Source organism: Semicossyphus pulcher, unplaced genomic scaffold (genome assembly GCF_022749685.1).
Source record: "Semicossyphus pulcher isolate SPU_LCO1_2020_fin unplaced genomic scaffold, fSemPul1.0.p SCAF_3, whole genome shotgun sequence".
NCBI lineage: Eukaryota > Metazoa > Chordata > Actinopteri > Labriformes > Labridae > Semicossyphus > Semicossyphus pulcher.
In genome coordinates, this window is record NW_027211704.1 from 33,915,163 (window position 1) to 33,941,130 (window position 25,968).

A 25,968-nucleotide genomic window follows, 5' to 3' on the forward strand; every position below is an offset into this window, starting at 1 on the left:
CCGACGTGTGAGGAGGATGCTGGTCCGGTGAGGAGAGACGAACTCACAGGTGAGTCTCACATTCAAGACGTGTTCCTACTTTTACACCAGTTTGACATCCTTTCCTTGTTCCAGGTGAACACATGTAGTTTGTATGAACTTCAGTGTGTTGTTGACGGTGTGTGTGTGTGTGTGTGTGTGTGTGTGTTTACGCCGCAGAGCTTCATGTGCTGAATTATAGATTAACTTTATTTCTGTGTGCAGCCTGCAGCTCCCCTGAGAGCCCAGCATGGTGCTACATGTAATTATAGACACAGAGTCACATTGTCCCACTGATACTAACTCTCATTACCTTGTGTTGTTTGTGGCTTTTTAAACATGAAAAAATTGAAGTATTATTATACTTTCTGATCATGATTCATCCTTCATTAATCAGAAGTGACGCCGTGGAGCATCAATAGCAACACTTCCACCTTCACCAACAGGCTATAGATCATGTTTTGGAGCTACATTCAAGCAAAGATTCTGAGTGTCCTTTCAGAGGAAAGAAACCACAGTAGACGTGTCCTTCAAAGCTTAAATTAAGCCGCGATAAGACGGAGCTTAAATTAACTCAAAGACCAGACACGAGTCAGGGTCAAATAAAAAAGAGAAAGAGTCTGAATGTCTTTGCAAATGTAGAAATGAGACTCAGAAAGTTGTTCAAAGTGGAGCCGTCGTCCTAAAAAATGGATTTGATCTGAAGTTCATTCTTGACCTTTGTAGGCTGATTTATTCACATCTCCAACGCAGGGACGCCTTTAGTCTGCAGCACGCTCAGGAGGATATTTATGTGTGTGAGCAAGAAGCATTGTTTCTGCACTGGTTCTGCACACGTCTACAGAGCCACCTTTTTGAACCATGAAGGCCCTGAACGTGGCATTATTGTCCCCGGGTACTTTACAAAGAACGGAGTACATCTCTCCGTAGAGTCACAGACTGGATCAAAGAAGTGCACGTAGCCTTTGGGACATCACTCATTGGTTGGTAAACTCCTTTTTGAAGCCTCGGGTTCAGAATGTTTGCCGTGGTCATCTTCTTTCATGGAGCCAGACGTGATCGCATTCAGACTGAAAGGAAAGTGTTACGTCTATATCCTGGTCCACAGACCGCAGTAGCTCTGCCCTAACATCTCCCGTTTTATCGTCTATTTAATCTCTATTATTAGGAATCTGTAGGCACTCGACCGGATTTTAGTACGAAAAGTGTTTTAGTTTGTGTTTGTAGTCCAAGTAGTTTCATTATTATTTTTGAATTTATTACAGCGGAAGAGAGACAGAGAGTGAAGGAAGACATGTGCCAAACGATGGGCAGACCGGTGTGTTGAGGACTGTAGCCTCTGTGCATTAAGCGCCTGCTCTACCAACTGAGCCAAACCAGCGCCCCATAGTCAAAAGTGTTACAGATCAAATTAAAATGAGACACATTCGCTTGGTGCTGTGTCACTAAAGTTTAGATTTCCTGACTTCCTTGAATGCATCATAAATGATGGCTCCGCCCTCTGTCTCATGTTAAAGTAGTTTTCTTCTCCTCTTGAGGACAGACCTGACAAAGCTTCATATTGTTCCTAATCTGCATCATGATGTTGTTCTTTCAGCAAACTGAAGAGCCGTTAATTAAAGTCGATCACAAGAAACTCTGTTTCTGTTTGGGCTTCATCCCGCTGCAGTAAGCCAGAGTGCAGCCTCTGTGTAACTTCCTGTTTACAGTGAGACTGAGACTCAGCATAGACAGATGAACGGGCGCTCTTCCGGGGGATGGGACGAACCGAGAGATGACGGCGTTTATTTAGCAGACACATCTGGAGGGAGAATTTACCTTCACTTTGATCTGAACACACGGTCGCTTCTCGAGCTGCTGACTGGACTGTAAACAATGCAGCGCACGGAGGAGGACGTCTGTGCTGGAAGACGTTTATCGCTAAACGCGGCTAACCCGGAATGCCTGAAATGTTCACTGTCACTCCCAGAGGATACATCATCCTCAGATGATAGCCAGTGGGCGGGCAGCTGTGGCTCAGTGGTCGAGTCGGTCGTCTCTCAATCAGACGGTTGGGGGTTCGATCACATTAAACACACTAAACCCCAAACTGCTCCTGGTGGCAGAGCCATCGGGTATGAATGGGCATAGATCTGACAGGAGATTGACACTTAGGCCTCTGCCATCAGTGTGTGAATGTGTGTGTGAATGGGTGAATGTGACATGTAGTGTAAATGCAGCTTTGAGTGGTCGCAGGGCTAGAAAAGAGCTATATAAGTACAGTCCATTTACCATTTACCAATGGGTTCCAAGATGATGGCCTCTGTGACTCTAAACGGGAGCATCAGTGACTAAATGAACATCATGCTGTGTTGCAGAAGAGTTGGAACTAGAGACTGAGACCATAAACTCATGAGGAACATGTTTACTGAGGGAATAAATCAGGACAGAAGGAGGACTATTTTCTCATAGACTTCTATAAAATCAGACTGCTTTTAAAACCAGTGGTACTTCTGTATTGGCTTCACGTTAAAAAACAATCAGTTAGATCCACTAATATTTACAATCTATGGTCATATCCTCTTAGACCAGAGATATTCTTGCTTTATAACCTTGTGTTCACGTACACAACCGTCTGTGTCATGAACGTAACTGTTCACATACGTCTCTGCACTGCGCGTGTTACTGGAGGATACCTCTAGAGGGCGCAGCAGAGAGCTCAGGCTATATGCTACTACCATATGTACAGGATGTAAACAACAGAGATGGCGACTCTCGAGGAGGTTAGTGTTATGTTCGTTCTGAATTCTCAGAAGTCCAGTCACAGCTCAGGTAACTGATGACTGGTGGACAGAACACGCCTTCTGCCCCGTCCTCGCTCCATCTGTCCAACATGTTCCTCCGTGCACGGATGTAACGGTCCCGGACTTGTTTCCATTTAGTTTTACAGGTTTCCATGTCGACTTCTCAAACAGAACTTATCAGTCTGCAGCTGTTTGACAGGCATGTTTGTCTCTGTGTAGTGGCAACGACACATCGTACAGATGTGGATCATTGTGGACTCGGTCTATCAGCTTGTTGTCCCTGCTGCTGTGTTGACCCTGTCACATCCTCTCTGCCTCTACACTGCCCCCTACTGTTAGTATGGATAGCGTTAATTTTTGAGGAGTAAAATAGTAAAATATAATAATTATTATTTTATTGTGGTGGAAAATGTGACAGTTGCACCAGGACAATCCTGTCAAACAAGACTTCTGGTCACCCGACTGAGATGCTCTAAAGCTTCTAGAATAACAAAGAACGCTGGAGGCTCTGACAGAGAGTAAGACTAAGCTGAGGTTATGTTGTCACATAAACATGTTTAGATTTTCTCACCAGAGGCCATTTTATGTCCTTATGTCCCACAAACATTATGAATACATTCATGACTCATTTAATATTAATGAAGCTTCTTTATAAAAGGTTCTTTTTCAGGTGAAATGTTTACATCAGCTTCTGAACGTCCTTTAATGCTGCTTCACATCTTTTGTTCTGCACCACTGACACACAGAGATGTTCTGACATGTGTGCAGAAGAACCTCCACTGTAACTGAAACATGTGCTTCACATGACTGAACAACATACAGAGACACTCATCCTGTTACTGCACACAGCCACTGCAGTGATGAAAAACGGTGCACTGTCCCTTTACAGTTACAAACATGTACAGTTAACCTTCCTCGAGGAGCTCCAACTAAACCTGCACGGTGTAAATAATCAATGGACTCTGACGGGCACGTCCCCCCCCCTTTAAATCTGACTGACCCCCTCTGTGCCCCCCCACAGTCAGAGGGTGGTGGGCAGATGGATCATTAGCATCATGGATGATTTAATGTCAGCTGCAGCAGAGCCCCCGAATGCAGCGACTGTTCACATTTATTGTTTGAAAGTCAATCAAACACCCAGAGACCCACAGAGACACAAAGCTGCACCCAGAGACCCACAAAGACCACAGAGACACAAAGCTGCACCAAGAGACCCACAAAGACACAAAGCTGCACCCAGAGACCCACAAAGACCACAGAGACACAAAGCTGCACCCAGAGACCCACAAAGACCACAGAGACACAAAGCTGCACCAAGAGACCCACAAAGACACAAAGCTGCACCCAGAGACCCACAAAGACCACAGAGACACAAAGCTGCACCAAGGGATCCACAAAGACCACAGAGACACAAAGCTGCACCCAGTGACCCACAAAGACACAAAGCTGCACCCAGAGACCCACAAAGACCACAGAGACACAAAGCTGCACCCAGAGACCCACAAAGACACAAAGCTGCACCCAGAGACCCACAAAGATCACAGAGACACAAAGCTGCACCAAGGGATCCACAAAGACCACAGAGACACAAAGCTGCACCCAGTGACCCACAAAGACCACAGAGACACAAAGCAGCACCAAGGGACCCACAAAGACCACAGAGACATAAAGCAGCACCAAGGGACCCACAAAGACCACAGAGACACAAAGCTGCACCAAGGGATCCACAAAGACCACAGAGACATAAAGCAGCACCAAGGGACCCACAAAGACCACAGAGACATAAAGCAGCACCAAGGGACCCACAAAGACCACAGAGACACAAAGCTGCACCAAGAGACCCACAAAGACCACAGAGACATAAAGCTCCACCAAGGGACCCACAAAGACCACAGAGACACAAAGCTGCACCAAGAAACCCACACTGACCACAGAGACACAAAGCTGCACCAAGAGACCCACAAAGACACAAAACTGCACCCAGAGACCCACAAAGACCACAGAGACACAAAGCTGCACCAAGAGACCCACAAAGACCACAGAGACACAAAGCTGCACCCAGAGACCCACAAAGACCACAGAGACACAAAGCTGCACCCAGAGACCCACAAAGACCACAGAGACACAAAGCTGCACCAAGAGACCCACAGAGACACAAAGCTGCACCCAGAGACCAACAAAGACCACAGAGACACAAAGCTGCACCAAGACACCCACAGAGACACAAAGCTGCACCCAGAGACCCACAAAGACCACAGAGACACAAAGCTGCACCAAGAGACCCACAAAGACCACAGAGACACAAAGCTGCACCAAGAGACCCACAGAGACACAAAGCTGCACCCAGAGACCCACAAAGACCACAGAGACACAAAGCTGCACCAAGAGACCCACAAAGACCACAGAGACACAAAGCTGCACCAAGAGACCCACAAAGACCACAGAGACACACACAACAAGTAAAGGCGTTTTTGAAGGCAGGACTTGTAATCAGCTGTTTTTAGTTAAATGATTCTTCGACCTAAAACCGAAGGAGGCAACTTTAAAAAGGAACAAAAATATCACGAGTAGTCGTCTCAATATTCTTTTTTACTGCATTTTTTTGGTGTTTGACGCAGACACAGACTCTGGTTTGGGTATCAGAACAACGGCCAGCAGGAGAAGGCTGGATGTGGCAGAGCTCCTCTACCAAACACACGAATGTGCTCTGCTCACCTGTGCTGCAGGACCACGAGAGCGTCCATGCCGTGGCTAACCGTATCAGTCTTCCTCCGCCATCCTTGTGTGACTAGCTTGTGAAAGACTCAGGTCATGTACAGTGAGTGCACCTGCAGAGTGCACAGGTCTGCATCGTTTAATTAGCCTAAATGAAATGATTGGACGGACTTGTTACTGGCCTGTAACAGACACGTTTTATTTACAGCAGTTCATTTCATTACTTATTAACGTGGGACATTCAGTGTAACTTTGCACCATATTTAAAGGTTTATCACTGCTGTTGATCAAATGTAGCTCTTCATAATACTGTGATAACTATGGCTGCCAGCAGTGGTGTAATGTAACAAAGTTATAGTTACAGTACTTAAGTATTTTTTCTGAGTATTTGTACTTTACAGTTTTTACATTTCTGACAACTTTAACTTTTACTACATTTCCTGAGTAACATGTGCTTTAACTCTGATACATTTACAAGAAACACTTTTCCTGAACACTTTCTTTTTTATTAACATCATGTACTTTTACTTTTACTTTCAATACAAATAATGTGAGAAAAATACTTTTGATACTTAAGTACAAAAACGATCAGATACTTTCAGACTTTGACTCAAGTAACATTAGAACAGCTGACTTTTACTTCTGCCAAAGTCTTTTTCTGGTTTGATATCTATTCGTTTACTCAGTCATGGTAATTTATCCACCACTGGCTACCAACCACTGGGAATTGAAACAATATTTTCTCTGAGCTGTAGTGTAGAAGAAGTAGGTGTATAACATGGAAACACACAGTTTAACACAGTCCTTTGCTTCTAACTTTAAATTGACTTAATTTTCTCTCTAATTCACAAAACCCATCGTTAGAGATGTGTGTGGGAGGAGGAGGCCGAGGTTGCTTTCACAGTAAAGGAGAGCAGCCCTGGTGCTGATGTTTCAGACTGTCTGTAGTGTTAGGCCAGTCTTAATGCTGCTCATAGATTAGTCTAATGTAAGTTAGACCATTTCACAAAAATAAAGACTGACTCATTTTCAGCCCCAAAAATGAGACACCTTACCCCCAGGCTAACTCAGCTGTAACTCTGCGTTCACACCGAACTTACTCGCGCAAGTTTGTCTCCGGATCGAAATTCACGTTTAAATAACAGACGAATATTCGCCCTTCGCTTCCGGAATGGAGAGGAAGTGGGGCTTATCTCCATGGTTGCCAACGGCGTCAGGGGAATCTCGATGTTGATAGGCATTCGCTACACCACGTGACGCGAATTTGCAGAGGAAGTTACATTTTTAATTCACGAGAATTTGCTTCGCTATCATTCCCGTCACGCCATTCACTCCACCCGATGCAAATTCGCATCTACTCACGTCATTGACTTTGTGTGGAATCTCGCCGCAGATTTGCGTCTATTCGCGTTCAGCGTGAACGCACAGTAAGACCCATGTTACCATGGTAACAATCAGAGACACCTGCTGACCAGTAGCACCAAATTTTGAATGTCATCGATGGTCCTTTCAACGGTCGGATTACTGTTGCTGCGATTTTTTAAATATCAGGTTTTTTGTCGTTGTTGTTGTTGTTGTTGTTGTTGTTGTTGTTGTTATTGTTGTCGTTGTTGTTACATTTGGCAGAAATAAAATGTCCTTAAAACTGTTGAATTCCTCCAACAGACAGACATTCTCTGCTGGGGTAAACGGACTTGAGCGGTTAGATGCATTTACTTGGTCGGCCATTTTTTTTGTTTTGAAAAAAGTCTTACCCAGAATTCAATGCACCACAGTCCTCCTTAAGATAGTCAAGAACTAAACTGCTTTGTGAAAATCTGAATGTAGACGTCTGTCTGAAGTCTCTCTGTTACATCGAAGCCACAGTCAGAGTCTCTTTGTGAAACCGGCCTCTCCTGCAGATTTCAAACACTCCCTCGGTCACTTTAACGTGCTGCACCTGCTTCATGAATCTAAACTCAGACTGATGTTTCCACATGTCGACTCCACCTGTGTCAGATGCTCTCTCTCCTGCCTCTCATTCTGATCATGTCCTAAATGTTCAGCTCTTCCACGGCGGTCCTGTTTGTCAAAAAATCCACAAAATCCGTCTGAAACAACTTAAATAGACTCAGTAACGTCCCACCTGGTGTCATACATGCTAACATGCTTCCCACATACACGCCTTCCTCCGTGAAGACAGACTCTGCTGTTTGCTCTTCATGCGTTCATAAATCAGAGCGCTGAGGAGAGAACCAGATTAGACGTGAGCAGGAAGGAGAGAGAGAGACTCTCTGCTTTAAACACATTACCTCCACATTACTGAACACCTGACCGTGGCTGCTCCAGACGCTTCCTTCACTCTGCAATCAGAGACTGTGTGATACTGTAAACACATTACAGCTACACTTTACCTGGAGGAGAGCACTTACTGCTCCTCCTGATGGACCAGGCCTCAGACGTGTTCCTGATCATGTGCTGGTTAATAGTGACATCATCAAACCTTCAGCAGGTGATGTTTCAAACCCTTGAGTAGGATTGGAATAACTTCAGGATTATCCTGATCCCAACTGGACGAGGATTCAGGGTTAATTCAGGATCAAGATTGTGTTAAAATCTGAATTAAATCTTGTTTTGTTTAAATGTCGCAGCATCCTCAGAACTCATCGGCGAACAACGATCTATCCTCTGGGAGCGACGGCCAGCTGTTCGTGGTGTCGTGTGTAGCCACGATGTCTAAGAACAGATTGTTAGCTGCACTAACATGCAGAGGAGCCCTCAGGTGTCCTTGGCGTGTTGGAGCCCTCAGGTGTCCTTGGCATGTTGGAGCCCTCAGGTGTCCTTGGCGTGTTGGAGCCCTCAGGTGTCCTTGGCGTGTTGGAGCCCTCAGGTGTCCTTGCCGTGTTGGAGCTTTCAGGTGTCCTTGGCGTGTTGGAACCCTCAGGTGTCCTTGGCATGTTGGAGCCCTCAGGTGTCCTTGGCATGTTGGAGCCTTTAGGTGTCCTTGGCGTGTTAGAGCCCTCAGGTGTCCTTGCCGTGTTGGAGCTTTCAGGTGTCCTTGGCGTGTTGGAACCCTCAGGTGTCCTTGGCATGTTGGAGCCCTCAGGTGTCCTTGGCATGTTGGAGCCCTCAGGTGTCCTTGGCATGTTGGAGCCTTTAGGTGTCCTTGGCGTGTTAGAGCCCTCAGGTGTCCTTGCCGTGTTGGAGCCCTCAGGTGTCCTTGGCGTGTTGGAGCCCTCAGGTGTCCTTGCCGTGTTGGAGCTTTCAGGTGTCCTTGGCGTGTTGGAACCCTCAGGTGTCCTTGGCATGTTGGAGCCCTCAGGTGTCCTTGGCATGTTGGAGCCTTTAGGTGTCCTTGCCGTGTTGGAGCCCTCAGGTGTCCTTGCCGTGTTGGAGCCCTCAGGTGTCCTTGCCGTGTTGGAGCCCTCAGGTGTCCTTGGCGTGTTGGAGCCCTCAGGTGTCCTTGGTGTGTTAGAGCCCTCAGGTGTCCTTGCCGTGTTGGAGCCCTCAGGTGTCCTTGGCATGTTGGAGCCCTCAGGTGTCCTTGGTGTGTTGGAGCCCTCAGGTGGGCTCAGTCTGCAGCAGAACAGCTTCTTGTGTCGGTCTGAAGCAGATATTCACGCTGATGGAAAGTTCAATGACTGTAGTGTTAGTGTTAGTTACGTCTCCTCTCGCCGTTCCTCCTCTACTCTGCTACTTGGGAACAGAACGCTGCAGGAGCCGCTTTTGTCCACAGAGCTGTCAATCATGAGGCCACACCCCCTTTTTACAGCATCAAATAACTAATTAAAACTTCAGAAAAATGAACACTTGGACATAAATCAGCATGATAAGAACTAACTATGATGACAGAAACCATGTTTGAGAAAAATGTATTTGACTTGTATCTTGATTTTATATCTCATAAATTTATATCCCAGGCTTTATGAGCTATACTGCAGCCAGTCGGCAGGAGGCGATGGAGAGGGTTTGGACGCACTTTTAGGGAGCTGTCATGTCGGCCATCTTTTTTCTATTACATTTTGAATTTGATCACCTTTCTTAGAAAGACGCAGTCAGAATAAGTTGATGGGTTTACCTCGAGCCGAGTGCACTAGCAGGGCGTACACCTGGGAGTAATGTCCGAATGAGAGCTGAAAGTTACGACAAACTTTCAGTTTTGACCATTTCGACCTGTTGGTGGAGCAGGCATGAGTGTAGACAGTCAGACTGATCTGAGGTGAAACAAACCTGAGAGAAGAACACAGTGAGGTCTTGTTTACAGGGTGATTCATGACAAGGACATTAAGACGAGAGTGTCCTCAGTGACCGCACCAGTCATCGCCCTGTCGGCTCCTGGACTCTACGACCTGAGACCAGCCATCCATCATCTATACCGCTTATCCTGTTCAGGGTCGCGGGGGGGCTGGAGCCTATCCCAGCTGTCATTGGGCGAGAGGCGGGGTTACACCTGGATGATCACCTGTCAATCACAGGGCTGACACACAGAGACAGACGACCTTTCACACTCACATATAGGGGCAGTTTAGAGTCACCAATGAAGCTAACGAGTCTGTGGGGACAGAAAACAGGAAATAGAACAATACAAACATCAGTCAGACCTCATGTAATAAATAAAAAACACATTAATAAACAGACCTGAGACCTGCGTTAAGTCTACTTATATCTACTCAGTGATCAGGCGGAAGATTTGATCCAATCCAGCTGCTAAATGAGATCAGGTCACTTGGACCACCTGAGCCCTGAAACTCTTCTACAGTCAGCAGAAGATGATTCATAAAATGAAGATGTTGTAATAATTATCCCAGAAGCTTCACGTGTTGCTGAGCGATATTAAACACGGTCCCACTGAAGCGCACCGTGTGTCCGGCTTTCACAGGATCAAGGTGAACATGTGAGGAGCAGCAGAGCATCACACACGCCATGTTTGATTCATGTGCTGAGTGATTGCAGAGTTTGATTGTGAACGCTCGCTGTGTGGGTGTTTGTGTGAGAGGACAGTCACTGAGCACGAGTGGGAGTTCGTTTCTGTTTTGGCTGCTCCTGTGTGTTTTTTTAAAGTGGATCACACGAGGACACGTTTCTTTAGAGTGATGAAGAACGCTCAGCTTAATGCTGTTCAAATACACGTTCACACAGAGACACTGAAACCCTGCGTGTTGGTATTCTGTCTGCAGAGATGTAAACTCCAGTACAAACATTTTGGCTCCAAACCAGTGAATTGAATGAACCAATAAAATGTCTGGAGCATCAAATGAGAGTCTGCTCGTCTGCTCTTTAAGTGCATTAGAGACTTCATCATCAAACGGGAGCTCAAATATTTGGAGCAGAAAATATCCGACAGTCTTTATGGAGGTTTTCGCTGATCGCTGACTCAGCAGGAGAAGGAAAGAGCACATTCAAGATAAATTAAGATTCAAAACTTTAAAATCGACGGTCCAGACAAAGCCGTGTGTTCAAGGTCAGATACTCAGAACGTGTTTGAAAGGATGAAGCTGGAGTTTAATTCTCTGATTGTCAACAAATCCAATAAAAACACTCGTTGGTCCATCTTAATCCTTTTTATTCTCCTTCCCAGACTGAGGCACGAAACTATGAGCTCATCTGTTGCTTCTAAAGACGTAAAGGTTTGTGTTTCACATAAAGTCACTTCCAAACAGCTGCCGACTTTGTATGAATCATAACTCAAACAGGAAGAAAACAAAGAATTCGTTTGGGACTATTGTACGTGGCGGATTAATTCACATTTGGTGCTTGTAGCACCTCAAAAGAGTTTCTGTTTCAAAGACCTCGAGATGTTTAAAATATAGAGATCAGGGCGCACACTTTCAGACTGCTGACGAATCAGAGAAATGTGTTAACGGGTGTCGGTTTAGCTCAGCAGTTAAATCGTCGGCTGGTGTTCAGAGGCTAAAGTCCTCGATGTGTCGGTCCCGGGCTCGACTCCTGCTCTCGTGAATGTGAATGAAAAATGAGGGGCAGCGGTTAGCGGTGTAGCTCAGCAGTAAAGGTGCATGTCCCATGTTTGGAGGCACAGTCCTCGCTGCAGTGACCCCCGGTTCGACTCTGACCCTCGGCTGTTTGCTGCAGGTCATCCCCACTCTCTCTCCCCTCGTTTCTGACTCCATCCTCTGTCCAATCAGGAAAGGCAAAAGGACAAAAAAAATCATAATAAAAACGAGCCATGAGAGGAATATAAACTGGTTTCCTTTCTTGCATCCGCACAGACGACCAGTCGCTGCATGAAAACTCTTCAGAGGCGGCAGACGTACAAACATTCTTCACTACAGTAGAAGTACAGACACGTACCTGTGTAAACTCTGGTATTCAGCTTGTGTCCTGCAGTAACAGAGCAGCGTCCAGGCTGTGAAACGTCCTCACAGTATAAAGTAGGACGGGTCCCTCTGAAGGACATTTCGAGCAGCTGTTACTGTGCTAAGCTAACTGAAGCTAACCTCATATTTGGAGACTACTAAACTCAATCAATCAATCAATCAATCAATCAATCAAATGTTATTTGTATAGCGCCAAATCATAACCAGGGTTATCTCGAGACACTTTACAGAAAGAGCAGGTCTAGACCGACTCTTTGTTATGTTATTTAAAGAGAGGCCCAACATGAATCACCATGAGTAGCACTTAGCAACATTCGGCACATTGGCAGAAAAACTTCCTTTTAACAGGCAGAAACCTCGAGCAGAACCAGACTCATGTTGAACAGCCATCTGAAGAGACTGGATGGGCCGAACATGGGATAGAAGGAGATGCAGGATAGAGACAGGCAGAGAGAGCAACAACAACATATGTCCTTGTTACATGAACAACAACAGACACATACTTATGGTTACAATGCCGATAATAGTGGTAGACTAGGGTGAAGATTAGCAAAATAAATAAATAAATAAATAAATTAGCGAGAGAAGCAGAGTAATGATAAAGGCTGAGGTAATCGTAATTGTAACAGTTGAAGTCAACAGGTCTACTATTAGCATTAGCAGCAACAATAATGATACTATGGGGAAGGCTGATGTTAGTAGTTGTTGCAGTCGAGCAGGTCCACAGCAGCAGGTGGTCTGCAGCAACGATCCTCAGGAACCTTCAAGACAAGGGAGCACAAGAACTCCCGGGAAGATATGTGGTTAGTAATGTTAATGGGACCAGAAGATACAGAGTTAATGAGCTGCATTAATATGACAGAGAGAGAGAGATAGAGAGAGAGAGAGAGTCAGAGAGAGAGAGAGGGAAAGAGAGAGAGAGAGAGAGGAAGAGAGAGAGAGAGGGAAAGAGAGAGAGAGAGGGAAAGAGAGGGAGAGACAGAGAAAGAGAGAGAGGGAAAGAGAGAGAGAGAGAGAGAAGCTTGGTGTGCCAGAACCCCCCGGCAGTCTAAACCTATAGCAGTATAACTATGGGCTAGTCCAAGCCTGAGCCAGCCCTAACTATAAGCTTTATCAAAGAGGAAAGTTTTAAGTCTACTCTTAAAAGAAGAGAGGGTGTCTGCCTCCCGGACCTTGACTGGTAGATTGTTCCAGAGGAGGGGGGCCTGGTAATTGAAGGCTCTACCTCCAACACTACTCTTAGAGACTTTAGGTACCACAAGCAGGCCTGCATCCTGGGAGCGCAATGTTCTAGAGGGGTAATATGGCACTATGAGCTCTTTAAGATATGATGGTGCCTGACCATTAAGAGCTTTGTAAGTAAGAAGAAGGATTTTAAATTCTATTCTAGATTTTACAGGAAGCCAGTGCAGAGAGGCTAATACAGGAGAGATGTGCTCTCTCTTCCTAGTTCTTGTCAGCACACGTGCTGCAGCATTTTGTACCAGCTGCAGAGTTTTTAGTGACTTATTAGAGCAGCCTGATAGTAACGAGTTACAACAATCCAACCTGGAAGTTGAAATCATTCGAACTTCTCCTCCCAATAGTTTCTATTTTTGTCTGTATTTTGCATCTTCCCATAATGTTGTGTCTATTGTGCTTTAAATGCACTGATGGAAACGCCAAAAAACACAAACATTATGTGTTATCATCTTCTCCATTTAGATTGAAATCAGTCCTGATGTTGCCAGGGCGACGCTCACTGATGCAAAATAAATATGACTGCTAATTCTCCTAAAAGCATTCAAGCTAAAGTAACGAGCCTGTTATGAAAATGTAAGGAGTGTAAAGTAGAGACATCTGTGTTTAAATGTTGGCGGGGAAAGTGAAAGATGCTGAGGGAGAGGTTTTCTGAAGCTGCAGACTTTAACCTGAAAGCTGAAGCTTCAGCTCTGCTGCGTCTGTTTCAGCTCCTCTCTCTTGTCTCTGCCAGCTCACCATGGTGAAGGAGAGTCTGCCTCAGTGGGTCCAGCAGGACTCGGAGGAGGGTCTGGTCCACGTGAACGTCGGCGGTCTGAAGAGGAGTCTCTGCTCGAGCACGCTGAAGAAGTTCCCTGACACGCGGCTGGGAAAGCTGCTGGCCTGTGACTCAGAGGAGGATATCCTGCAGGTGGGTCAGCGGGCGGGCGAGCGGGCGGGCGGTTAGAGGAGGGAGAGCTGTGAGATGTTAATCAACTGATTTGTCTCCTGATAATCAGAAGGAGCCCGTTGTTGCACTTCTTTACTCATAATTCCCTCCTCTCCCTCCTCTCTCCCTCCTCTCCCTCCTCTCCCTCCTCTCCATCCTCTCTCCCTCCTCTCTCCCTCCTCTCCCTCCTCTCTCCCTCCTCCCTCCTCTCCCTCCTCTCCCTCCTCTCCCTCCTCTCTCCCTCCTCCCTCCTCTCCCTCCTCTCCCTCCTCTCTCCCTCCTCTCTCCCTCCCCTCCTCCCTCTCCCTCCTCTCCCTCCTCTCCGTCCTCTCTCCCTCCTCTCTCCCTCCTCTCTCCCTCCTCTCCCTCCTCTCTCCCTCCTCTCCGTCCTCTCTCCCTCCTCTCCCTCCTCTCTCGCTCCTCTCCCTCCTCTCTCGCTCCTCTCCCCCTCTTCTCCCCCTCCTCCCCCTCCTCTCCCTCCTCTCCCTCCTCTCTCCCTCCTCTCCCTTCTCTCTCCCTCCTCTCTCTCTCCTCTCTCCCTCCTCTCCCTCCTCCTTCCTGTAGGTGTGTGATGACTATGACGTGCAGCAGAAGGAGTTTTATTTTGACAGGAATCCCGGCCTGTTTCCTTACGTGCTCCACTTTTACCAGACGGGCAAACTTCACATCATGGAGGAGCTGTGTGTGTTCTCCTTCAGGTCTGTCCTCATCCCGTCTCACAGACAAACTTTACACAAGTGATGATCCTCTAAGACTGTAAAAAAAGCTTCAATAATGAAGCTGCACTGTTTTATTATTATATTGGTGCGTGCTCTCCCACCTGCCTGTCTGCTCTGTGTGTGCCGCTCACACCTGCAGCTCTTTGCTGTACGCTGAGTCCTCTTCATGTCACACTGGTGTGAACTGGTGCGTTTCTGAAGAGCAAAGCTTTCAAAGAAGTTTGAACTCATCCTTCCACAAGTCTTTGGTCTGAACCGTCCTTAAACATCATTTCAAGTTCAAACAGAATCACTGTAAACTTTTCAATAAAAGAGACGTCCGAAACAAATCCTAAGAAAACCAGAAGCAGGTAAAATTAACCCTTCATGGGGCGCTGCTTCAGCTCATTCGGTAGAGCAGGCTCCTCACATGCAGAGACGACAGTCTTGACTCGAGGTTCGACCCGTGCCTCGGCCCTTTGCTGCATGTCATCCCACAGTCTCTGTTCTCCCTGTGTTTCCTGTCTCTCTTTGGCCCAAAATATAATGTTTAAAATGAACCCTTCATCATGTCTGAAAGGCACTTTGAAAGAGGGAACTGTTTACTTCATGTAAGTTGAAGTAAGTGAGACTGGATTTTGTGGATTTTACGCTTTTTATTTTAAAATTGAAAAGCATGTGTGGGCTGCACGGGGGTGCAGTGGTTTACACTGTCGCCTCATAGAAGGTTCCTGGTTTGAATCCCGGTTCAGACGTAGTGGGCCTTTCTGTGTGGAGTCTGGATTCCCTCCGGGTACTTCGGCTTCCTCCCACAGACCAAAGACATGCTCGTTAGGTTCACTGGTGACTCTTAATTGCCCGTAGGTGTGAGTGTGAGTGTGAAAGGTTGTCTGTCTCGATAGCCGCTTTCCCACTCGTCAATAAACCCACTAACACACGGCTTTTCTGCTCAGTGGGAAAGGTTACAAGCAGCAGTCAGACCCGGGTAAAATGACTCTGCAGTAGACCCGGGTAATTATCGCCTCGGCTCCGATCGGCATTGATTGGACGACACGCTAATCTCCGCCCCCTTTCCGGCGTGATGCTATGCTCAGTCGGTAACTTCTGTGACTCCTTGTTATCTCAGCTACAAACTCCGCCCGTCTCCGTCCGAGCAGCGCTCGAACATCGTTCCAAATTTGTCGGCGCCGAGTTTGATAAACAGATTGAATGAGTTATAAATACAATAAAGACCTAACCGCCGTAACATCTTCACTGCTTACTAACCCTGTCTCCGGCACGTTTGTGACGTCAGACGGTGACGCAGCAGAAAAGAGACCGACAGGAGGATACTTCACTGGCAATGGGAAAAGAGACAATCGGCATTTATTAGCGGGTCTTCCCAGGTCTGAAAAACCTGCGTCAGCACGCTACTTTCAGTAGGAAAGGGGTCAAAGTGTCAACCCTGTGACTGACTGGTGATAAGTGGGATGGATGATGGATGATGGATGATGGATGATGGATGGATGGATGGATGATGGATGGATGATGGATGGATGATGGATGATGGATGATGGATGATGGATGGATGGATGGATGATGGATGGATGATGGATGATGGATGATGGATGATGGATGGATGGATGATGGATGGATGATGGATGATGGATGGATGGATGATGGATGGATGGATGGATGGATGATGGATGATGGATGATGGATGATGGATGGATGGATGATGGATGGATGATGGATGGATGGATGGATGATGGATGGATATATGGATGGATGATGGATAGATGGATAGATGGATGATGGATGGATGATGGATGGATGGATGGATGGATAATGGATAGATGGATGGATGGATGATGGATGGATGGATTTGATGATGGATGGATGATGGATGGATGGATGATGGATGGATGATGGATAGATGGATAGATGGATGATGGATGATGGATGGATGATGGATGGATGGATGGATGGATAATGGATAGATGGATGGATGGATTTGATGATGGATGGATGATGGATGGATGGATGATGGATGGATGATGGATGGATGGATGGATGGATGATGGATGGATGATGGATGGATGGATGGATGGATGGATGATGGATGGATGGATGCCTGTTAGTCTGCAGCTACACTGTTTGTGTTTCCATCACAGTCAGGAGATCGAGTACTGGGGCATCAACGAGTTCTTCCTGGACACTTGCTGTAGTTACCGTTACCACGACCGCAAGCTGGAGAGCAGCCGCCATCGCAGCTGGGACGACGAGAGCGACGTGAGCAGCATCGACACGTCTGTGGACGAGATATCCGACCTACACAGGTGCGTCACAGGACCATCAGAGTTTCCCCCTCTGCGTGTTCCTCGTTAACTCTTCCTGCCTCCGCCCTCGCAGGGACATGCAGCACTTCGAGGAGGTTCGTTTCGGGAACGTCAGGAAGTGTCTGTGGCTGACGCTGGAGAACCCCGGGTACTCCATCCCCAGCAAGCTGTTCAGCCTGGTCTCCATCGGGGTGGTGCTCACATCCATTGCCACCATGTGCATCAACAGCATCCCGGAGTATCAGGTTGGCTCAGAGGGATGGAAAGATTATGAAGGCAGACATAATCAGACACACGTTGCATTAGTCAGGATGTATTTTGCAGAGGAGGCAAAGATAATGCACAAAGTGGGATGGACGTATACGTGCTGCTGCTTTTAATACATCATAAAGTTATTAACTGTACTTAGCTCATTGATCTGGGCTCAGGGAGGGTATGAAAGTACACTTAGTGCCTGATTGCTTCAATCTGAGTCTAAGATTGTTCTCCTCTTCGGACTCACAACCCAATCAAATCAATCAAACGTGTGACTCACACTTTGTGGGGATACCATTAGCTCAGATGTCTTTTATCGTCCAGCATCAGTACACCTGCTTTAAATCAGGAAGAATGTACGCTCCTCACAGGTGCAGAACTTGTCAAAGAAAAATCAATTCTTCAGTATTGACATAACAAAGTGATAGTCGTCTGTACATCAGTGGGGTCAATGCAAACAGGAACAGCTAATAGCTAACTCTGCTAACATTTAAGATATAACTTTCATGTAAATAAATGTCTGTTAAGTCTCTGTCTATCACCCAGCGATGTAACACAACGGTGACTGAGCCTGTGGACCACTGATGAAAGCCTTTACAGTATTACAGACTGGGTGCCAGTTAGTGACACGTTTTCCATCAGCCAGCAGTGGTTGGTCTGCCAGAGAGGGTAGGCGGAGCTAAGCGGCTGCTTTTCCGCTCTCTGCAAGTGTTGCGAGTAAACAGTAATCTACTATGGCTGAACAAACAAAGAAAAGATGGATGACTACAGATACAACTTCAACAAGAAGTGAAAATACAAAGAAGAAGAAACAAACTCGACGCTCAGATGAAGCAAACAGTCTGAAAAGGAAAGATGCGACACTGTCTGGATATCTGGGAAGTGTGCTCCCGCAATTACCGTGTATCGCCACAGGTGCCGCCAAAGAGAACGAAACTGAGATCTTAGAGATTATATCACTTTAAGGATCCACTTGGCAGAATGAGGAGGGATGATGGGGCGTGTTTGGGGAGAGCAGCTGATTTTGTGACAGGGAACTGTGTGACATTAACAATCCCCAAACTTCAGAACGACTGTTTACACAGAGACATTATTATAAAGTTAAACCGCCGCCATTTTTATCCAGTGTAAGACTCGGGGGTGAAAGCTTGTAACAGCCCAGCCAGAGCTTTTCGAGGCATCAGATGCAGGAGGAGTTCTTGTTAATGTCTCATTAAAGGAGATTACATCAACTCTTACACAGCAGAGCGTCCCAAACAACAGAACAACAAGCTGTGCTGCACGATGAGAGCGCTGGCTGTGTGAGGATACAGAGATGAGTCCTGATAAATGAGGGCGTAAAGAGACAACAGCTGAAGAAACTATCAGAGCTTTAGAGCCATTTGAGCGTCTGTCCCTGCCTTCACTTTACCTTTAGACTGAATTTATTTCAACTTTTAAACATAAACTCTGTTTGTATGTAAGTTCATGATGTCTGAGCACATTATTTCATTTTCAAAGATAAACAGGTAAAAATGTTGCTGATTCCAGCTCAGTCAGCGCAGACGTTTTAATTTCAGCTGTGAGTGTGTGAATGTTAAGAAGGCTGTAGCTGCAGGAAGCATAAACAGAGTGATTCTCACCTGCAGATGTGATCACTTATCTCCGTCCTCTCCTCCCTCAGACGTTCGACAGCGAGGGGAAGCTGATAGAGGACTCGAACATGCAGGCTCTGGAGGTGTTCTGCACCTGCTGGTTCACCTTTGAGGTGAGCAGATGAGACAAAGCGTGCTGTGTTTACTCATGAGGTGTTAAAAGATTTCATCTTATATACTGTTGATTCTGTGTTTGAGGTGGTGACGCGGCTGCTGCTCGCACCCAACAGGAAGAAGTTCTTCCATCACCCCCTGAACATCATCGACATGGCGTCCGTGGCTCCGATCTACATCACGCTGCTCTTTGACCTGACGGTGGGATCAGAGTCTGAACTGGGAGATCTGGGACGACTCATACAGGTGAGAACCTTTCATATGTTCTTATGTTAAATAACTAAGGCATCTCATTGACCTCATCTCTCTCTCTCTCTCTCTCTCTCTCTCTCTCTCTCTCTCAGGTGTTCAGGTTAATGAGGATCTTCCGAGTCCTGAAGTTGGCGCGACACTCGACAGGTCTGCGGTCTCTGGGAGCGACGCTCAGGGTGAGTCGGATCATGTAACACTTCACTTCCTGACTCGAGGCCGACACAGCGACATTAACCAAGCAGAGAAACCTCTCAGGAAACTCGGTCATTGATTTTTATTGTCCTTGTGACATTTTGTTCGTGACCTTTCTGTATCAGATAAAGGTTGGCTGTGAGCAGCTGTAGGTCTGAGCTTACTGTTAAAGACAGCTATACACCCATCAGCCACAACATCATGACCACCTGCCTAATATTGTGTAGCTCCCCTTCTGCCACCAAAACAGCCCTGAGCCGTCGAGGCATGGACTCCACCAGACCTCTGCAGGTGTGCTGAGGTATCTGGCACCAAGACGTGAGCAGCAGATCCTTTAAGTCCTGTAAGCTGCGAGGTGGGGCCTCCATGGATCGGACTTGTTTGTCCAGCACATCCCACAGACGCTCGACTGGATTGAGATCTGGGGAATCTGGAGGCCAAGTCAACACTCTGTGTGTTCTGACACACTTTCTATCAGAACCAGCTTTAACTCTTTCAGCAGTTTGAGCTTCAGTAGCTCTTCTGTTGGATCGGACCAGGCGGGCCAGCCTTCACCTCCCACACACATTACTGAGCCCTGGCCTCCCATGACCCTGTCGCTGGTTCACCGGTTTTCCCTCCTTGGACCACTTTTGGTAGGTACTGACCGCTGCAGACCGGGAACACCCCACAAGAGCTGCAGGTTTGGAGCTGCTCTGACCCAGTCCTCTAGCCATCACAGTTTGGTCCTTTTCAAAGTCACTTCTTTAAACTTTCACATTTTTCCTGCTTCCAACACGTCAACTTAGAGGACAAAATGTTCACTTGCTGCCTAAAGCAGGGTACACACTACAAGATAATCGGTCTGATTTTAGGCCAGATCCCGTCTTCCGACAATCATAAACAAAGTCCTGATGTTCTGATGGTTCTAAAGATGATCTCTCCACATGTTCCTGTTGCGTGACGGATGTTAAGAGTGATTTTACTTCCCCCAATCCGCTTGGAAGGCCGTTGTGACGGCTCCGATTTCAAGGCGTAAATATTAATCATGTTCAACATTTATGACCTGATATCCTGTTTGTGTGGGGGGAACCCCGAGGACAGCCGAGCATGCTCTCTGTGGCCGTCTCCACCACTTCATCCACAGTTTGTTCTTTTTTCTTCCTGAATTTTCAGTAAAAAGTCCAAAAACTATCATCACCAGTTCTTCCTGCCCGTAGTCCGCCATATTTGTTTACTCTGAAGTCTCATTTGAGCGCCAGAGATTTAGTGAGATCTCCAGGTGAGAGTCGGACTCTGGTTGTTGGTGAATGGATCTGTTAGTGTGTGGTGTGCTGTTTGGGTCGTATCGTTGCTCTCCACACTACAGGAACGAAACTGTTCAATCTCTGATTATATCTCGTCATGTGTGGCTCTCTCATATTTTACACGTCTGTTAAGACTTGAAAAATCTCATAGTGTGGGTCAGGCTTAACATCACCCACCCACTGACAGGGGCCATTGTAACGAGATAGTCAGTGTAATTCACTCAACCTCAGTGGTCATAATGTTATGGCTGATCGAACACATTTCAAACATAGAGGCAGAGACACAGAGGCGAAAAAAGAAAGCATTGGAGGACTTTTTGGCTTTCATTAGGACCGATGTTCGCCCCGGATCTCCTGTTTTACAGCTCCAGTCTTAAACCTCTCGAGCGGCTTGCAGAGTCGTCGGCGCTGCCTCGATAACATCAAACATGTTTAACATTTATCTTTAAAACTCTAGATGTTACTACTGACAGAAAACTAACAGGTACAATCTCACCTCCAGTTCTCACTAAAGAACAGACAACCTGTGTTATCTTTTTTCTCACCACAAAGCTTCGCCGCAGCAGGAAGTCTTTGTTTACATGTTCTCCTGTGAGATCATTTGAGCCAAAGAAAATGATTGTTTAACTCAGAGAATGTATCCACGAATTTACTCGCTCTAAACATTGATAGAGTGATTCTAATGGACCATGGTCTCTTGATGAAAGTAAATCAGAGTGTCGTCTGCATACGCTGTTATAAGGAATGTCGTTGTCCTGTAGCAAGAGGTAGCATGTACTTGTGAATAATAGTGGCCCCAGAACTGAACCCTGGGGGACTCCACATGTTATTGTGGTCCGCTCAGAAGTTTTCCTTTGTTTCTAAGAAGTGGAGTTGATCTTCAGTTAGATGAGAGTTTGGGCTTTCGGGCGATAAGAGTAACAAACTGTACGTTTGATGGACGTTTTGTGGATCTTAACGACTTCAAATTTAAAGTGAGGAGACAATAATGATGTTTGCTTTAGTCATTTCAGATGAACATGGCCCACACTACTGTTTCTTTCTTTGTGTTGTAAAGGACGTCCCTCTCTCGCACATATTAATTCTTGATGAAAATCTGTGAGAACTTTCGCTGCCAAACCTCTCCAGTCAGACATTTTGTGGTTATATGTGATGTCATTCCTCTGTACATACCATATGAGTGTATCAGTTACACATGCAGAGACAGCCTACTACTGTGCAGCTCCTCCTGGGTTTTATTACATATGCACCACTCGACATGAGATGTAGAGTATCTGAGCGTAGCACAGGTCATGTTACAGATTTACAGTCTCATCTATCATAACACGGGCCGAGGAGAGCATTATCTGGGAATAAAACAGGATTATACAGGAGTCTTAATGTAAAAAGATAAATCATTGTCATTTATTATTAGTTTTACTTCTCAACATGTCGCTGCTCTACTGGATTTGGATGCATTATAGTTACATTCAGACGACAGAAGCACTTAGAAGCATGCGTCTGAGCTGAGTTTAAACCTTTAATACAAGAAATAAATCTGAACCAAAGTCTGGACACGTAATGGGAGACTGCAACGTATAAACAAGTAGTATGAGTAATATGTATAAGGTAGTATGTCCAGGTTGAATGCGCTCTGTATGAACAGCATGAGGGCAGCTGCAGCCTGTGCAGTAAAAAGGAAGTGTTCAGGTTCTCTGTTACGCTAAACGACCTCATGAGCTTTAGCTGGAATAAAAAACATAAATGTGTAACTGAAGAAATGAGGAGACTTTTTTGCAAATAAAATGAAACAGATATATTTAGTATCGAGCTCTGTGTTATTATTACATTAAAGAGATAAACAAGTCTGCGTTTATTTTTAGGAGAAGCTGAACTGAACAGTTCATTCTCTGCGTCTCCGGTTTCTTTAGAGATCCTCCAGAGAGAGGCTCGATTACAGGACGATCCAGACAACAAAACACAGAAACAAAGAAAGAAAGAAAGGAAGAAAGGAAGGAAGAAGGAAAGAAGGAAAGAAAGGAAGAAGGAAAGAAGGAAAGAAAGGAAGAAGGAAAGAAAGACAGAAAGTTTCCCCAGGTTTTCCTCTCCTCGTGAGCACAGCAGAGAATCACAGGGATGTGTTGTCTCTGGTAGGACAGTCGAGCACTGAGGGTGTGAGCAGGTTAACGATGCGAGTCGTCGCCCGCTCGTTGCTTGTTGCTCGTTGTGACCTCCAGACATGTAAAGCTTCTAACAGGTTTTCCTCCATGTTGTTTCTGCAGCACAGTTACCGTGAGGTCGGCATCCTGCTGCTCTACCTCGCTGTGGGAGTGTCCGTCTTCTCTGGGATCGCTTACACTGCAGAATATGAAGAGGTGAAGTGTGACGGACTCTGACTTTGTACTTTCACAGGCTGCCTTTATTTTAACTTTCACTTTGTCTTTAACTCTTACTTCAGTCAGATTCTGCTGGACGCAGCTTTTTGTCTGTAAAAACACGTGAATCAATCAGGATTCATTTCAGGATTGGTTTTAAATTAGATTAAAATGGAGAAGAACTTTGCATCAGTCCAAGTTTTCAGAACAAAAGATTTCAGCATGTGGAGGGAATATTTTAAAATTTGGCACAAACGTCCACTCAAGAATTTACTGATTTTAAGGGTCAAAGGTCACTCTGACGTTTTTTTTGGTAGACACATTAATTTGCTAATTATGACACAATTTCACACAAATGTCTTATAGACAAATGATGAAGCTTTTTACCCAAAAGTTCAAAGGTCAACTTCACTATGACATCATAATTCATAAAGGTGATTATTCCTCTTATTGTTGAAAAAGAACTCCTGGAGGGAAATCTTCGATCAACACAAACGTCTCTGACTGATCAATGACCTGATTGGATCAGCCAGGCTTTAGGGCGGCACAATGTGAGCAAATGTGAGGATGTATGTTCGGCCCTCTTTGTGACGTCGTCTCTCTTCAATCCATCCAAAATAATTCAGCATTGCAGAGCAGCTGCTCTTCCTCGGCCATCGTGCTCGCTGACCTCGCAGCCGACGACAAATTGACACGATTAACCCGATGTTCGCTGTCAGGGAGGCGGGGCTTCATCTGACTGGCTAAATGTTGCGAATGCATGGCCCCATGTATTCATGGAGCCATCTGAAAGGTCAGGTGTTGCATGGAGCACATTAAATCTTCACTCTTATTGTGTTTAAAGCTGTTGCCATGTATCACACATGCTCATATCATGATGAGGTCAAAAGGTCAAAGGTGGCTTTAACTTGATATCCCAGCGAGGCCTGAGAGAGAGGCCCCTTTCCCACCGAATGTAACGCGTTGACGCAGGTTTTTCAGACCCGGGAAGGCCCGCGTATAGATGCCGATTGTCTCTTTTCCCATTGCCAGTGAAGTATCCTCCTGTCGGTCTCTTTTCTGCTGCGTCACCGTCTGACGTCACAAATGCGCCAGAGACAGGGTTAGTAACCAGTGAAGATGTTACGGTGGTTAGGTCTTTATTGTATCTATCACTCATTCAGTCTGTTTATCAAACTCGGCGCAGACACATGTGGAACGATGTTCGAGCGCTGCTCGGACGGAGACGGGTGGAATTCTTAACTGAGATAACGAGGAGTCGCAGCAGTTACAGACGGAGCATAACATCGCGTCGGAAAGGGGGCGGAGATTAGCGTGTCGACACGGGTTTTGTGTTCCTATCAATGCCGATCAGAGCCGAGGCGATAATTACCCGTGTCTAATGCAGAGTCATGTGACCCGGGTCTGACTGCCGATTGTGACCTTTCCCACTGAGCAGAAAAGCCGGGTGTTAGCGGGTTTATTGACCAGTGGGGAAGTGGCTCCAGGTGATCTCTGGTGTCATGAGCCTGCTGTGCTGTGACCTCTCCTGTTAAGGCCCATTTATGCTCTGTTGTTGTCGGGGTCATTTCAACATAAAGAGACACCCCGTCACGTCCACAGTGACTCTGATTTCTTTGAATATCTGAATGGATCATGACAGCCACATTATTTCTTGTTTTATAGTCACAGTTTAATTAATTAATTTGATTTAATTTATTTCACTTCCTTCCAAAACGTCCACGTCTGTTTGCATCTGCTGGTCGAGAGACTGATAGAAGTCATCGTTAACTTCACTGCTCAAAGAACTTTGTTTGTTTTTCTTATCGTCAGGTTCGATTCAGTTCTGTAACATGATCACAAATCAGCATGAAGCCTCGTGTGACCTGCTTCATCTCTTTACTCAACATAACAAAGAGAACGCTCTGAGGAAACGTTTATGATGATTTGGTGCTTTATAAATTAAGATTGTCCTCCCTCCGTGTGTTTCAGGACGTGGGTCTGGACACCATCCCGGCCTGCTGGTGGTGGGGGACGGTCAGCATGACCACGGTGGGCTACGGGGACGTGGTGCCCGTCACGGTGGCCGGGAAGCTGGCGGCCAGCGGCTGCATTCTGGGCGGCACCCTGGTGGTGGCGCTGCCCATCACCATCATCTTCAACAAGTTCTCCCACTTCTACAGACGACAGAAAGCTCTGGAAGCTTCTGTGAGGAACAACAACCGCAGGAAGATGAGGATGAGCTGCGACAAGGAGCCGGAGGAGGACGAGGAGGACGAGGAAGATGACGAGGAGGACGAGGAGGACGAGGGGTCGGACGTGGACAGCAGGTGTCTGGACGATGACGACACTGACGACATGGAGGACGATATAGATTACGAGGATGAAGGAGGTGTGATCAATTACAGCTACGTGGAACATCCGTCCTACGCGGCCATCCTGAGGAGGAAGGAGCAGCAGCTGTGAGCGAGAGGACGCGGCCACATTAAACCTGAGTGTCACTTCACGAGAGACGCAGATCTGACGTCTTCATACCAAACTAACACCAGAGTGACTGGGACAAAATAAATCACTGATCATGAAGCTGACTTTCATCTGATCCAGAGCCAAACAAATGTAGTAAAACGATGGCCGTCGTCCAGACGATTCGCCCGGACAAAGTGAGGAGAACAAAGAAGACGTGAGCAGCTTGACTTTAGAAAATGAAGCGGGGACACATCGTGACTCATGTCTGACACTAAATTGGGTCTTCCAGGACGGACTGCTCTGACGTAGTCTGCTCTTACTATTGGTGCATGTCGGTTGTTTCAGAGTGGAGGTTTGTTCACGCTGATGGATGTGCTGCTCTGTTCACATGAATCACAGAGAGTCTGCAGCACTGTATGAATG

General features: G+C 46.3%; 1 protein-coding gene across 1 annotated transcript; it reads left to right on the forward strand.

Moving 5' to 3' along the window:
• LOC138605846 (potassium voltage-gated channel subfamily S member 2) lies at nt 1–25,968 on the forward strand. Its single transcript, XM_069678299.1, has 10 exons — nt 1–49; nt 13,803–13,979; nt 14,562–14,695; nt 16,849–17,013; nt 17,087–17,258; nt 18,932–19,015; nt 19,101–19,262; nt 19,361–19,444; nt 23,008–23,100; nt 25,072–25,968. Exons 2-10 carry the CDS (start codon nt 13,809–13,811, stop codon nt 25,543–25,545), a joined length of 1,539 nt encoding a protein of 512 aa, XP_069534400.1. The 5' UTR covers nt 1–49; nt 13,803–13,808; the 3' UTR covers nt 25,546–25,968.

What these genes read in the sequence shown, in the direction of transcription:
- LOC138605846 (XM_069678299.1), top strand. Translation starts at nt 13,809, where the DNA reads ATGGTGAAGGAGAGTCTGCCTCAGTGGGTCCAGCAGGACTCGGAGGAG. An exon ending in CTGTGTGTGTTCTCCTTCAG is followed by an intron (nt 14,696 to 16,848) that starts GTCTGTCCTCAT and finishes TTTCCATCACAG; the next exon opens with TCAGGAGATCGAGTACTGGG. An exon ending in GAGATATCCGACCTACACAG is followed by an intron (nt 17,014 to 17,086) that starts GTGCGTCACAGG and finishes CCGCCCTCGCAG; the next exon opens with GGACATGCAGCACTTCGAGG.